The sequence below is a fragment of the Lytechinus pictus genome, chromosome 3, assembly GCF_037042905.1.
Source record: "Lytechinus pictus isolate F3 Inbred chromosome 3, Lp3.0, whole genome shotgun sequence".
NCBI lineage: Eukaryota > Metazoa > Echinodermata > Echinoidea > Temnopleuroida > Toxopneustidae > Lytechinus > Lytechinus pictus.
In genome coordinates, this window is record NC_087247.1 from 42,015,759 (window position 1) to 42,029,661 (window position 13,903).

At 35.1% G+C, this 13,903-nt stretch overlaps 1 protein-coding gene across 1 annotated transcript; it reads left to right on the plus strand.

The window, feature by feature from the left end:
* Positions 1-2,886: 2,886 nt before the first annotated feature.
* On the plus strand, positions 2,887-8,843 carry LOC129274485 (uncharacterized). The gene is made up of 4 exons (XM_064097091.1): positions 2,887-2,967; positions 5,773-6,134; positions 7,553-7,669; positions 8,390-8,843. Exons 2-3 carry the CDS (start codon positions 5,773-5,775, stop codon positions 7,554-7,556), a joined length of 366 nt encoding a protein of 121 aa, XP_063953161.1. The 5' UTR covers positions 2,887-2,967; the 3' UTR covers positions 7,557-7,669; positions 8,390-8,843.
* Positions 8,844-13,903: the final 5,060 nt, after the last annotated feature.

Below are 13,903 nucleotides of genomic sequence, written 5' to 3' on the forward strand. Positions count from 1 at the left end.
ATTCCTAACCTTTTCGATATTCCATCATACTGAAAAGACCCAATATAGTTATTAGGAATTCATGAAAGTATTATTTCTTATTTGTTAATCTAATATGCGTAAAGACAGCGTGGAAGTTGTTGTTTTAAGGCTTGAAAACTGGAAATTTTAAGCACTTTGTAATTATGAATACGTATTACATTAGTTTATACATTTTTAAACAATTAATGCGAGCGCAAATCGCGAGCTGAATTTTTAAAATAAAATGTAATGAAAAGGGGAGCTTGTTTGGTTATATATAGAATTGATAAAGAGTACTCGCCAATCAAAATGCGAGCGCGCAGCGCTAACTTATATAAGCCTACGTTTGACAATCACATCTGAAAATTGATATTTTGAGAACTTTATGGAATACACGAAGACAATAGGAACAATAGAGACAATGCGACCACGCAGCGTGATGTTGATGTTGATATGTAGACCATAAAACGGACATTTTACAGAGCATTTAAATTTGTAAATGAAAAAAACTAATGCAAGCTCGATGTCCGCGCTGAAAAATGTTTTGTATATTGACTTTAAAACTTGATATTTTAAGCTCCATGTCAGCCTATTGAGCAAGATATGAATCTCATCGAACAGGCAATTCTGGCGCGAAGCGCAAACGAAAATTTTATATAGTTGCATGAAAGATTTGTTTTTTTTTTGCAAGTTTTCCCCTCACATTATTTCATTCATTCGTCTTCCTCCTATTTTCCTCTTCTTTATCCCTTCTGTCTTTCTCCTTTTTTCTTTTCTTCTTTCTCCTTTTTTTTTCTTTGCTCCGCCAATTTTTTTCAGGGGGCACCTGGGGGGCACACCAAATCTCAGGGGGACACGTGCCCCCCAGGCCTCCCCGTAGCTCGCCACGGGCGTGATTGTGGGGGAGGAGGTGGGGCACATCTTAAAATCTTTTTGGAATTTGGGAATAATATGTACAAAAAACATAGGCATACCCTATACTTTAAGTGTACGATGAGTTACTGATGACATTGACCATATCAATGCCGTCAATGAAACTCAGAGGCATGTAAGGACAGCAATATTCCCCACACACTTTACAGTTTTATCCGTTTATCATGCTTACAGGAGACTTCAAATGGCATTTATTCCATAACAATCTAATAAATATTCCATATGTGAATTTTGCTCAAAATTTTGAATGCCGCATTATCTTTCAACTTAATCTTAAATATTATTTGAAATCTTTCCATTCTGCAATATTTTCATTTTAATTTGCATCACTGTACTATTCCTACGTTAAATTTTAAATTTATTTATTTATTTATTTATTGTTTTTTATTTTTTATATATATATATATTTTTTTTTTTTGGCATGTGATGGCCTATAATGATTTAAAAAAGCACCCTTTATCTCGATAATTATGATCCTATTTTTGTATCATTCTGATCTCACTTATAATCACTGAGCATTATGAGTTTTCATTGTACAAAATCAGGACTGTTTAATCCCTATTTGCGTTTTATATATTTCTTCTCTTCTTATATTCCCTTTACCCCTAAAGTTAACATTATTGATAATTTACCGTTATTACCGTCTGTAATATATGCATATCATTTTAAATGACACTCTAAAAAAAGTTCACCCAATATTTGGTAAAATGGGAACATGCATGTTTGTTGGGTAAAAAGATACCAAATATTTTGTAAATTTTACGGAATGTTGCGTTGAAATTTACCCTTCAAACATGCATTTTGCCCAATATTAGGGAAAAAATTACCCAGCAAACATGCATGTTCCATTTTTATGAAATATTGAGTAAATTGTTACCTTCTGTTTTTAGAGTGGACTGAAGCAAAACAAATTTTCAAGACTCGCTCTCTATGCTCACTCGCTGCATTTCTCTAAATGCAGCGAGTGAGCATAGTGAGCAAGCCTTGAAAATTATAAGGGGCCGTTTCATAAAGCTAATCGTAATTTAAGAGCCACTCTAAGAACGACTGGTGATCCTTTCTTGTGGTAAATAATATAGACCATTAAAATGTTCATTGATGATTATTTAGAAAGGTTCACCAGTAGATCTTAAAGTTGCTCTTTAAGGAAACCAAAACTTAATAGAATCAATCTTATTGGAAAGAGTAAAATGAGAGGAACAATTTAAAACAAGTTTCCTCAAAATCGGTTTTGAAATAAGCAAGTTATGGACGTTTGAAAAGTCTTGTACTTTCTTTGGGGATCCTCGAATTGCAAACGTGCTATAAAATGGCTGATTTTGTGGACAACTCTTCGTTTGTTTTGTACAAAAATTTCAGATTTTCCCATTTATTTTACATATTTCACATTATCTCCTCCTGACCTTGACATATGTGGTGTGAATTATATTTTCCCATGACATATGTTGTGCTCAGAAGGAGGCAAGTTGCAATTTGAAAGATAATGGGGAAAATCTGAAAATTTGTGTACAAAACAAATGGAGAGTTGTCCACAAAGTCAGCCATTTTGAAGCACGTTTGCCAATTTGAGGATCCCTATGCCTATAGAAAGTACAACAAGAGTTTTCAAACTTCCATAACTCGCTTATTTCATAACCGATTTTTGATCAAACAAGTTTTAGATTGCTCCTCTCATTTTATTCTTTCTGATAAGATAGATTTTTTTCCTTGTAGTTTGGTTTCTTTTAATTTGCGAACCGCTTTATGAAACAACCACCAGGGGCCCGTTTCATAAAACTTTTGACTTGCAACTGTAACATCTCCCATATCTATGGCAAATCTTGTTATTGGAATGGCAACTTGTCATAGTTGCAAATATCCGTTTCATAAAAGCTATGACAAATTGTTATCGTAAATAAAAATAAATAAATTAAAAATAGTTCGTGAACGAGCCTGATTTGCAGCTAACAGTCGGTTTTTTTCTTCACACACGTAACGTCGTCTGCGATAAAATTTTGATGGTGACAGAATTGAAGTAAAATTTGAATCGGAGATGTAAGTAATTTCTAATTATTGTATTTATTCAATTATTACATCATTTGATAAAGTAATAAATAAATCACTTCCGAAAGAATGACATTGATAATACATATCATATTTCCATCGTTTTCTACGAGGTAAACATGCATTTTGCCCGGGGATATCGTGGAGGCATCATCGAGATGCCGAGTGGTCGCTAGCCCGGAGCTTCGGCGTAGTACACGGCAGTAGTGTTGATGTGTGTGGGGTGGAGCTCGAATGAGCGGCGTTGCGACTTGAGTTGCATCTGTCTTTCTTTCTGACTTTAGTCTTTAATTACCTAATTCAGTGCGATATGTGAACAGCTGTGTGAGAGTGAGCCTTTATTTTTTTGTGGCTTGGGTTGTTGTGGGCGACAAAAATACAGTCAAGTCTCGAGGAGCATTGATGGGTGTGTAGACCAAAAGCTTCAGTCTCTGTATTTTGGTTGTTCCGCTGAACTACCGTAAGGGTACTAGTATTCAACCCGTTTGGAGAGTTTCTTCAAATATATAGAAATATAGAATTTACCTGAATTTCATACCCGTCTTATTTCCAAGAGCAAATGCTGGTTATTCTTTTTCCGTTATTTTTTTCTTCAACCAGTTGACTGTGTGCGCGGGCGATCGAATTATACGGCGACGGATTTTGGTACTAGTATTCAACCCGTCGGCACTAGTATTCAACCTAGCGATGAAAGATGGCCCTGTCTCTCAATCTGCCCTTGTCCCATCCGACTATGGACTAGACCATTTGAGATGAGACCAAACAGGGAATTAATCAAAGCCAGAGACTTGCATAGATCTAGATCTAATTTAGCAATCTAAACCCTTTTGAGATTTGCTATCAATCATCACTAGGTTGAATACTAGTACCATTCAGTGCAAAAGGCCATCGCCGCATAATTCGATCCTCCGCGCATACAGTCGACAGATTGACAAAGAAAATATCGACAACAGAATACCCTGGAAATAACAAAGGTATGAAATTAAGATAAATTCCATATTTCTAAATATTTTGGGGAATATGTCAAAATCTTTGAATTATGCCGGGTTGGATACTAGTACCCATACGGTACGTTGGCTCCACTAGACCAAAAGCTTCAGTCTCTGTATTTTGGTTGTTCCGCTGAACTACGTTGGCTCCACTCACCATACATAATGTAAATGGGGATTACAGTAAAATGTCAGAAATTGTTGAATAAATCCCCAGAAACGACGGTTATTCCTGTCTATGATGGGTGTTGATTGGTGTTCACGCTCATGTTTGGCTTTGGCATAGGCCTATTTTTTTTTTTTTTTTTTTTTTTGGGGGGGGGGGGGGGGGTGACTGTCACAAATAGTGTTCTCTGTAACTGTGAGGGATTGTTTTTCTTATAGTTTTCAGGGGGGGGGGGGTGGCTTGCGAGTATAAACAGTTTGGTGGCCAGACAGTAATAAAAAAAAGGCAAAATTATTTTTTTTGAAAGCTGTGAGTCAGTTAGCAAAAATTTGGGCCTTTTTTAGAGGATATAAGTACTTCTAGATCTAGACTCTATAAAAAATCTGATTTTGTGATAGATTTCGAGTAACCCAGGCAACTGCGGCCCGCTGTACAGGCTGCAGCCCAGGAGCTGTCCGTGTATTACACGGACAGCTCCTGGGCTAGTTGGCAGACAAATGGGGTAGAATTGTGGTCACCATATCACCCCAAATTAAAGGGGGAAAATTATGCACTTGCCTATATATTACATGGATGAAGATCTATCGAGACACAATACTATCGTAGATGCATAAAGTGTAAGCTCAAAAAAGGCGAAAGTTATGTCGCTTTCGTTCTCCTGCTTTCAAAATTGAAAACAAAATGGCAGATCGATACCGGGGCTACTTTTGCTTTTTTGAGCTTACAGTTTATGCATCGACGTTAGCAATGTGTCTCTCAATAGACCATTTTTTTTTTAAATTTAGACAATACAACACTTCTATGTGTGAATCATATCTAAATGCATAACTATTAGTGTTGTATCCTAGGCTGGGTCAGCCGAGACAGAGACCGCTAAAAAAATTTGCCTGTTTTTTGTTGAATTCAATTGACCATTGACCCCCCCTCAAGAAAAATAAATAAATGAATAAATGAATGTAAAAAATTGAAAAATAAATAAATAGAATAAATTTTAAAAACAGGCAAAATATATATATATTACCGGTACATATAATCTATAGAGGGGGGGGGGGGGTGGGGTGGAATCTAGATCTATAATAATAGTGTGTGCATTAGAAATTCACATTGCGTTGATGATGGACACAATTTATGTGCTGGAAATGACTGCATTTGTCAGGCCTCGGAGCCGAGACATCAAGACAGAGGCCGAGACATCAGGCTTCGAGGCCGAGGACGCAAATTCTGGTCCCGAGGCCGTCCTCGGTACACAACACTGATAGCTATAGAATCAGCATGCTCTCTATACCCTACAAGATTGATAACAAAGACATATGTGTTTCAACAAGAAATAATTGGTCAAGGTATATCTGAATGGGGTATTGTACAGTACTATTGATCAACCAATGATACGAGTTGTATTCTGAGATTTAAATCCATGTTTCTCTTTGACCAATGTTGTCAAATAAAAACCTTGCTTTGAGCATAACATCCTCAAGGTGGTCTGAAATTCTATTAGAAGAAGGTACATGTACTCTTCTGTGGAAGTTCATTTTATGCTTTGACTGCTATATCTACAAGTTTTATTATCAATATACTAGTGTTCTGAAGTTGATGTGTTAATAATCAAATGTTTCAATGTTTATTCTACTTAAAACATAATAGATGGCAGCAGGAGCAAATGTTGGTCGTGATGAGGCGTATACCACCATCAACAATGCTGCAATTGCAGTCACCACCACCACTGCTGCCACCACCATCAGTGCTACTAATGCCACCACCACCAAGTCTACTTCTGCCACTGCCATCACCATTGCCACCGCCACTACCAAGACCACTCCTGACACAAAGCCCCCCAGTCCTCAACTGACCAGATATTGCAGCTGGAGAAGGATAGACCAGGAACTTCAAAGCCAGGGCTTGCCGGTCTCCTACAATAAGAAAAATGCCAAGGGCCCATCTAATGAACTTGTTGCAGAATATTTGGCCACAGTTGTAGAAAAGCAGAGACTAACATGCAGCCACAGGTAAAAATCAATGTCAGATATGATGGATAGTCTTTGAAATATGGGTTGCAGAATGAATATCAGTAAAACCCATCATGATGTGCAATCTGATTTAACCCTAAAAAGGCGGTGGGGGGGCTCAAAAATGTTCGCGATAAATCCACAACGTGAAAGATGGTGCCGCGTCATTATATGCCTTTTTTTAAAGATTCATGAGTTTTCAGACAAAATTTGTGACACATGGGTACCCGGTTCTGTAATTACGCAACGTTGTGTAAGTACATGTCAGAATTGCTATAAAATGTGATTTCATGAACAAATCCAATGCAAATTCTGTTTCTAGCCAAAATTCATAATTGTATCATACCGGTAATTTTTATTTTTACTGATTAAAATCAATTACTTTCAAGTTGCTTATGATCAGAAAATTTTGTCAACAATATAAAAAAAAAGTAAAATAAAACAACAAAGAAATACTTCAGAAAAAAAAAATACAGATGAATGGAATTTGATATCATTTAACGTTTATGTGTCTGAAAAAAAAAAAACACTTCAAGGGCTTTGTTTATAGATTTCCAGCCAAATTCTAATTTCATGCATGAATAAGTAAAATTTATTGATTACAAATAAATTTAAATAATTTTAGAACGATCAAATATACAATTTTTTCATCTGTGACAGGCATGTTGCATTTTTTCACAATTGCGCAATTAACGGTCAAGATCTTGAGGGCCCCCACCCCCCTTCCGCCCATCTTTCCTGCCTCCAAGATACCCTGGCAGTCTTATTAGGGTTAGATTAGGTTTACATTAAAATATAAAATTCTTACAATGCATTTCAGTGGCGTAATGAGCCAAATATTTTGAGAGGGCTAAATATGGCGGATGGAACAAAAGTTCTCCAAAGATGCAAGAGAGCGAAGGGAGTGAGCAAAATTGTTGAACTTTTAAATACAGAAATCAAATTTTTAGAAAGATTTTGACGTAATCAGAAAATAATAGACTATTTCACCCTTTCCCATTCCTTTTTTTTTCTTGGTCATGAAACATTGGGGGGGGGGCATTGCCCCCTCATCTATACACCAGTGATGGATTTAATACTTTTTGCATGTACGATGAGAACGCTCGCTCTCTGTCCCTCACCCATCCTCACTACGTGTACATGTGTGTGCAAGATAAATTATGAGGAACAATTGCATAGCATATGAAGTGATGTTTCTCAACCAGAGATTCCTTATATATTATCTATTGTTGCATGTTTGGATTTTTGTTCATCATATTAACCCATCTTGATCCCTTTACCCCCCCCCCCCATGGTAAAAACTTAGTAGTCAAATGACGTTTCCTCTTATTTTCTTTTGATATACATGCAATGTATACATGTGAGAAAAAAAAGTGCCAAACATTTTTTGAAAATTTCAATTTAATTTATTCCTTCAGGTGAGGCTTTGTCCACATTTCCAGAAAGACACAAGATAGTATCAGAAAGCCATGCCAAAATCAACGACTGGAGGGTTTGGAGAGCCATACAAAGAGCCTAGAAATGTGATTTCACCTGTAAGTTAAACACTCTTGATTATAATTCTGATTCACTTTGGCATAGGAAGTATGTCACATGATAACAATTTGAATGATTTTTGTCTTCTTGATTTGCTCTTCGTCAAAAATCCAGTCCATATTTTAGAATTAAACTCTAAGTTCAAGGTGTTAAATTGATATATGATATTTCTTTTACAGCTTCAAAAACAACAAACGAATATCAATCATTGGTAGATAATGTGACTTGCTTTCTCTTGCCAAAGTGGTACATGAATATTCTGCATTTCTATAATTATTGACCCCCACCACTACCACCTAAGATGCAACATGTCAAATTACTGCAAAGACATAGATGCTAGTTATTCACTTCATCATATTTTTAATTATTAATTTGTCAGTAAAGGAGTAATAGGACTCAGGTAGATTACCCGAAGAAGCTCACATAATTTTTTTTTACTGGTAGACCCTTTACATTCATTTGATGAATTGAGTTGATGCAAAATCAACTGAATGTAATGAGTACAAAATCCTGTTAATAAACCTTACTAGGTGAGGCTATTCTGGTAGATCATCCCGGGGGGCGCCTGAGGATCTTGTCCATTTGGAGAAATCTTGCAAAGTATCGAAAGGTGCCTCCACCCCCCCCCCCCCAGTCTATTAAGGGTTAACAATGAAAATGAAATTAGGAATAACTTTGGTATCTTGCTTATATGCATTATAAATTAATTTCTATTTCAGGTACTTCAATCACATGAACAGCAGCAGGAGCAAAAACAGCAGCAACCACACAGGAGATGTAACGACAGTATTGACCAACAGCAACAACAACAGCAGCATAAACAATTTCTGCAGGAGGTGCAAAAACCACACCGGCAACCTCAACAACATCAAGATGTCCAACAACCACTCCGGGAACATTAACAGCAACTACAACTTCAGCAACTACAACTTCAGCAAGAGTTTCAACAAACACATCAGCAAAAACCAACAGCAGCAGCAACAACAGCACTTATGAAATGAATCTAATTGAAACTCAAAAGCCAATGAGGAAACATCTTTTACAAAATGAGACATCATTTGTTCATTCTTTTACAGGATAAAGGAAAGCTTTTTTGAAAGTGTAAATTTGCAGGAACACAATGTATGTTCCCTCTGTATCTATTTATTGAAATAAATTTGACTTTAAAAAGAATGAATGATGATTCAATAAATATCTACTTTTTATTTGTCAATGAGTAAAAATACATGTATTTTCTATTTAGAATGACAAAAAGCAATTTATCAAATCAAAATCATCAAAAAATTGACCAATATGGCTCTTAGGCCCTCAAAATTGTTGGTATTTTGATGAAAAAGCTGTTTCTGTGGCAATATTTGACGCAGCTCAAGTAGCTGCGTCAAATTTGCCGCAGAAATTGTCATTTGCCGCAGCTCCTTGAGCTGCGTCAAATATTGCCGCTGAAATTGTCATTTGCCGCAGAAAGTATCTGCGGCAAAGTTTTATGAAACGGAAACTTGACGCTGTTTTAAGATTTGCCGCAGAAACACAGATTTGCCGCAGAAAATGGGAGTTGCCGCTGCGGCAAATGTTTTATGAAACGGGCCCCAGGGCCGTAATCAGAAACATTTTGTAAATTTGCCAACAGCGCCAACGTGCGCGCTTGTGCGCACAGGTGGGGGGGGGGGGAGCCTGATGGGAATGTGCCCCCCTCAGATGCTAAAAGACTTTGAATTTTTAGAATTTAATTCGTGGCATTTGGTGAATACTTTAAGGTGAATTCTACAAAGATTTAAAGATATTTGCATTGTAAAAAAAATACTCATTTTGGATCAAAATAGAAACTACTGTGCCTGAATTTCTAACTTGCAGGTAGTCGTCAGAAAATATGGCTCCACAAACTTTACATTTAAATTTGATCCGCTTCCGTTTCTGAGGTGGCTCAGGTAGATCCATTGTTGACAATGGTCAAACCTGCAGAGGCGGTGAAATGTATTTTCGGGGGGGTGGGGGAGGAGGGGAGGCAAAGCCAAAAAGGGCACTTTTTGTGTTTTGTAGCAATTAAGTTGAGCAAAGCCTTTTTAAAAGTGATTTTTGATTGATAAAATATACAGTCAGGTATTATTTTATGAAAAAAATTTCAAATTTGAAGTTGTGAAACTCGCTTTTTGGTTAAAATTATGGCGCTAATTACTGTTAAACGGGCATCCTCGCGAGATGATGCGAGCGCGAATCGCAAGCTCAAACTTTTGGACATTTCATTTAATAGGAATTTATTAAGACATGAAAGTTAAACATTCAAGCAGTTTGCATGAAAACGATGTACTAAAGAATCGACGCGAGCGCTTTGAGGCTGATTAATAGGATACATATCTCACTCACCCATCGAATAGTGCAAGCGCGAAGCGCAAGCTAAAAATTTGTGATATTCCAACCTGAAAAATTGACATTCTAAGTACTTTTTGTAACAAGAACAAAATGAGTACATTAGTTATTAAACAGTAATTGATGCGAGCGCAAAACGTGGGCAAAATATTTGAAATATTCTAACCTGAAAACTGGACATTCTAAGCATTTTTGTAATTAAGGACAGAATGAGTACCTTACTAAACAATAATTGATGTGAGTGCGAAGCGAGAACCAAAAATGTTGTGATTTTCTAACCTTAAATAATATGTTTTACCTCAATAAGGGTCTTTTATTTTGAAAAAGGGCACATTTCATTTTGAAAAGAAAGAATTTTTTCCTACGAGGATTTTTTTTTTTTTTTTTTGGGGGGGGGGGGCAAGTGCCTCCTGCCTTCCACGGTTCCGCCGTCCCTGCAAAACTGTTTCAACTTTCAAGATCACAATCAATCCATATTAACAGTAACTATAAACATGTATCAGGGCAGATAATTAGCAGCATGTCCCTTAATCCCTTAATATGGACAAACACAGTATTGCCACAGTGTGTGACTTTGTGTAAATTGTGTGTTAATCATGTGGTTAACTGGTCACAGTGTTGTCACAGTGTAGGACTTCAGATCACATAGTTAATCGGATAATTACCCACATAGTTGGCATTCCGAACACAGAGGGGTACGCATATACTACAATTTCCCACTCATTTTGTACAGTTATTCAAAATGAACTAAATGTTCAAATATAATTTGCATTTGGGAAAACAATTATACATGACAATAACCAAAAAGTGATTTTCGAAATAGTTTAAAGTTTTTAAATAAAAATAGGATATAATAGAAGTTATCAAAGTAGTAACAAATAGATCACATTTTTAGGAAAAAATCATTTGCTAAATACGTATGCGTTCCCAAAGTTGGTTTATTTGAGTTGTCTGTCTTCGGTATCCCTGACTGTGTGTTCAAAGAAATTGATGATTTTTCTATTTTTTATGACGAGGGAAGGACAAAATAAAGAAGAAACACTTATTATCTTGATTACAGTCAGGGGGGTAATGCTTAATTTCGAAGTTTTTGTTATGATACAATTGGTAATGTGGAAGAAAAGACTAATAATTGATGTTTAGGAAGTGAAGTGGAAAAGCAACATTTTGTTGGTGTTTTTACTGCAATCTTTCGCCTGGTATTATCAATATAAAATTACAAAAAAAAAATTAACAAGAAATGCTAAACTGTATGTATTTGGTCTGATATGAATATAAAAGGATACAAATAATAAGAGAAATATTTTTTTCCTACAATATGTTTAGTGAGAAGAAAGAAAGCCATTTTTATGAAGTGTTCCTCAAAACAATTTTGAATTATTACACCACATTGAATATGAAAAGGGAGCACTTACGTCGGATACCCTTTTTTCAGATGTATGGGACTGGACGAGGAATGATCACTTATTGATGAGATAGTTGCACGCACTAGAATGGAAGGAAGAATTAAAAATACATACTTCAATAGATGGCTTAAGATGCTGAGAAAACGACTGCATGATCAACCAGTTAGATTACACAATTTAGCATTATCATCCAACTTGTCAGATAAAAAAAGTTTCATCGTTGTAGATTTAGTACTTTGTATAACAAATTGAGAGAAATTCAATTGAATGTTTTATAAAATCATCTTTGCGAATAATCACTTATACTGTTCTGTTTGATAGCGAGTGATGAATGTTCATTTTGTATTATGAAGACATCCCTATAAGCATTTCTTTTTGGAATATGAATGAAAGTGTATGAGTTTTAAAAATATTTCATTTATCGAGGGAGAGGAAGAAGTAAACCACCAACTCCTGAAGAATTACGAGAAAGGTTACTTTCAAGCAACGAATAAGAAAGAGACATTGCAATAGAACGAAAAACATCAACGCGACACTATTTGGAACATTTTAAAGCATATTTGACTTTAAGCATAATAATGAGAAGGATGGGGAAGGGAGGGGGCTCCTGGTTTGCCCACTTCATGTTCATCATGCCCTCCCTTTGTTTGTTTGTTTATGTTTGCTTTTTTTTTTTACTTTTAAAGTTTAATTTGTTTTAGTTCGTTTGGTTGTTTTTCCTTCTTTTATATCGTCTTTTTTTTGGAAGTGTATGGGTGGTTATTTTTTTCTTGCTTTCTGTAATTTGATAATTAAACAAATTAAAATATTATTCAAATACCCTGTCGTGAATGTCGAGGGAGGGGTCATATCCTGGAATCTTGTGGAAGTGCAGAATAGATTTTACAAAAAAATTGTATGATTCAAGTATATGCTGACCAATGAGTTTCTGATGACATTGTTCAAATCAGTACCGTTAATTAAACACTTGCGCATGTTAGGACAACAATACTTCTTTACAGTTTTATCAGTTTTTATATAGATCTAAATCACATTAAAGATCAAGTCCACCTCAGAAATAAAATGTTGATTGAATCAATAGAGAAAAGGCAGACAAGCACAATGCTGAAAAAATATCAAAATCGGGTATTAAATAATAAATTATGACATTTTAAAGTTTCGCTTATTTTTCACAAAGTGGTGCACAATATATGCACAATTTAGTCACATGCTTTTTTGTATTAAGAAGTTTTTATTTGTCAACAATTTCAAATCATAAACAAAATGAAATATAGACATCAAATGAAATAGCATCTCTTTACAAAGTAATATATAGATACATTAAGAACTCGTATATTTAACACTTTACATTTTCTTTTTTTTCGTGAGTGCTACAATAGAATCTTATAAACTCAATGTACTCAAATCTTTTTTTCTCGTGTCAAATATTCACAACATTAAAAAGCGAACCCAAATACATAAAACTAAAACATTTATAAAACCTAGTCGAATTGAAGCCATTAACAATATGTTCATGCAAATGAGAGAATCGATGATGTCCCTCACTCATTATTTCTTTTGTTTTTTTATCGTTCGAATTATACAATGTTTCATTTTTTACAGATTTGACAGTAAGGACCAACTAGACTGAACCATAAAATGTTAAATGGTAATTCCACATGTTCAGGGAGGAATAAAACTTTGTTTCAAAAGACAAGGAGGAGAAAATGAGAATTTCATATAATAAAATACAAAAGAAATTGTAATGAGTGCTGTCATCCGTTCCCTCATTTGCATACCGACCGGAATGTGCATAACTTTATGAAATTAAGCGAAACTTTAAAATGTTTTACATCCGATTTTGCTGAAATTTTCAGTGTTATGCTTGTTGGATTTTTCTCATTTTATCTAAATCAGCTTTTTTCTTGGGGTAAACTTGTCCTTTGATTAACACCACAGTCTAATGAATATCTAAAATACGAATCTTGCTCAAAATGTTGAATGTTGCATCATCTCCAAATATAATCTTAAAGATTATTAAAAATCTTTCATTTCTGCGATCGTTTCCTTTTCATTTGCCTCATTGTGCTATTTTTACGTTTTTGGAGGTTCATAGTGTGGCCTGTGATCGACTATAATCGTTAAGGCATATTCATGATCCTATTTTTTCCATTCTCATCTCACTTCTAACCATTGAGCAAATGAGATTTAAATGAACAAATTAATCTCAACTGTTTAATCCTTATTTGCTCCTTTTGATATCTCTTTTTTTCCTTTCCTTTTCTTCTCGAGTTTTCGTTTTGATCATGTTGATAATTTGCCCTCTTGACGAGTTGAATTCCTAGTTATCATTTTCATTATCATTAGGATACTATTATTAGTATTTTTTGCATTATCATTATCATTATTTTTATTATTATTATTATTACTATTATTATTATTGTCATTATTATTATTTATCATTGTTATCAATATTATTATCAT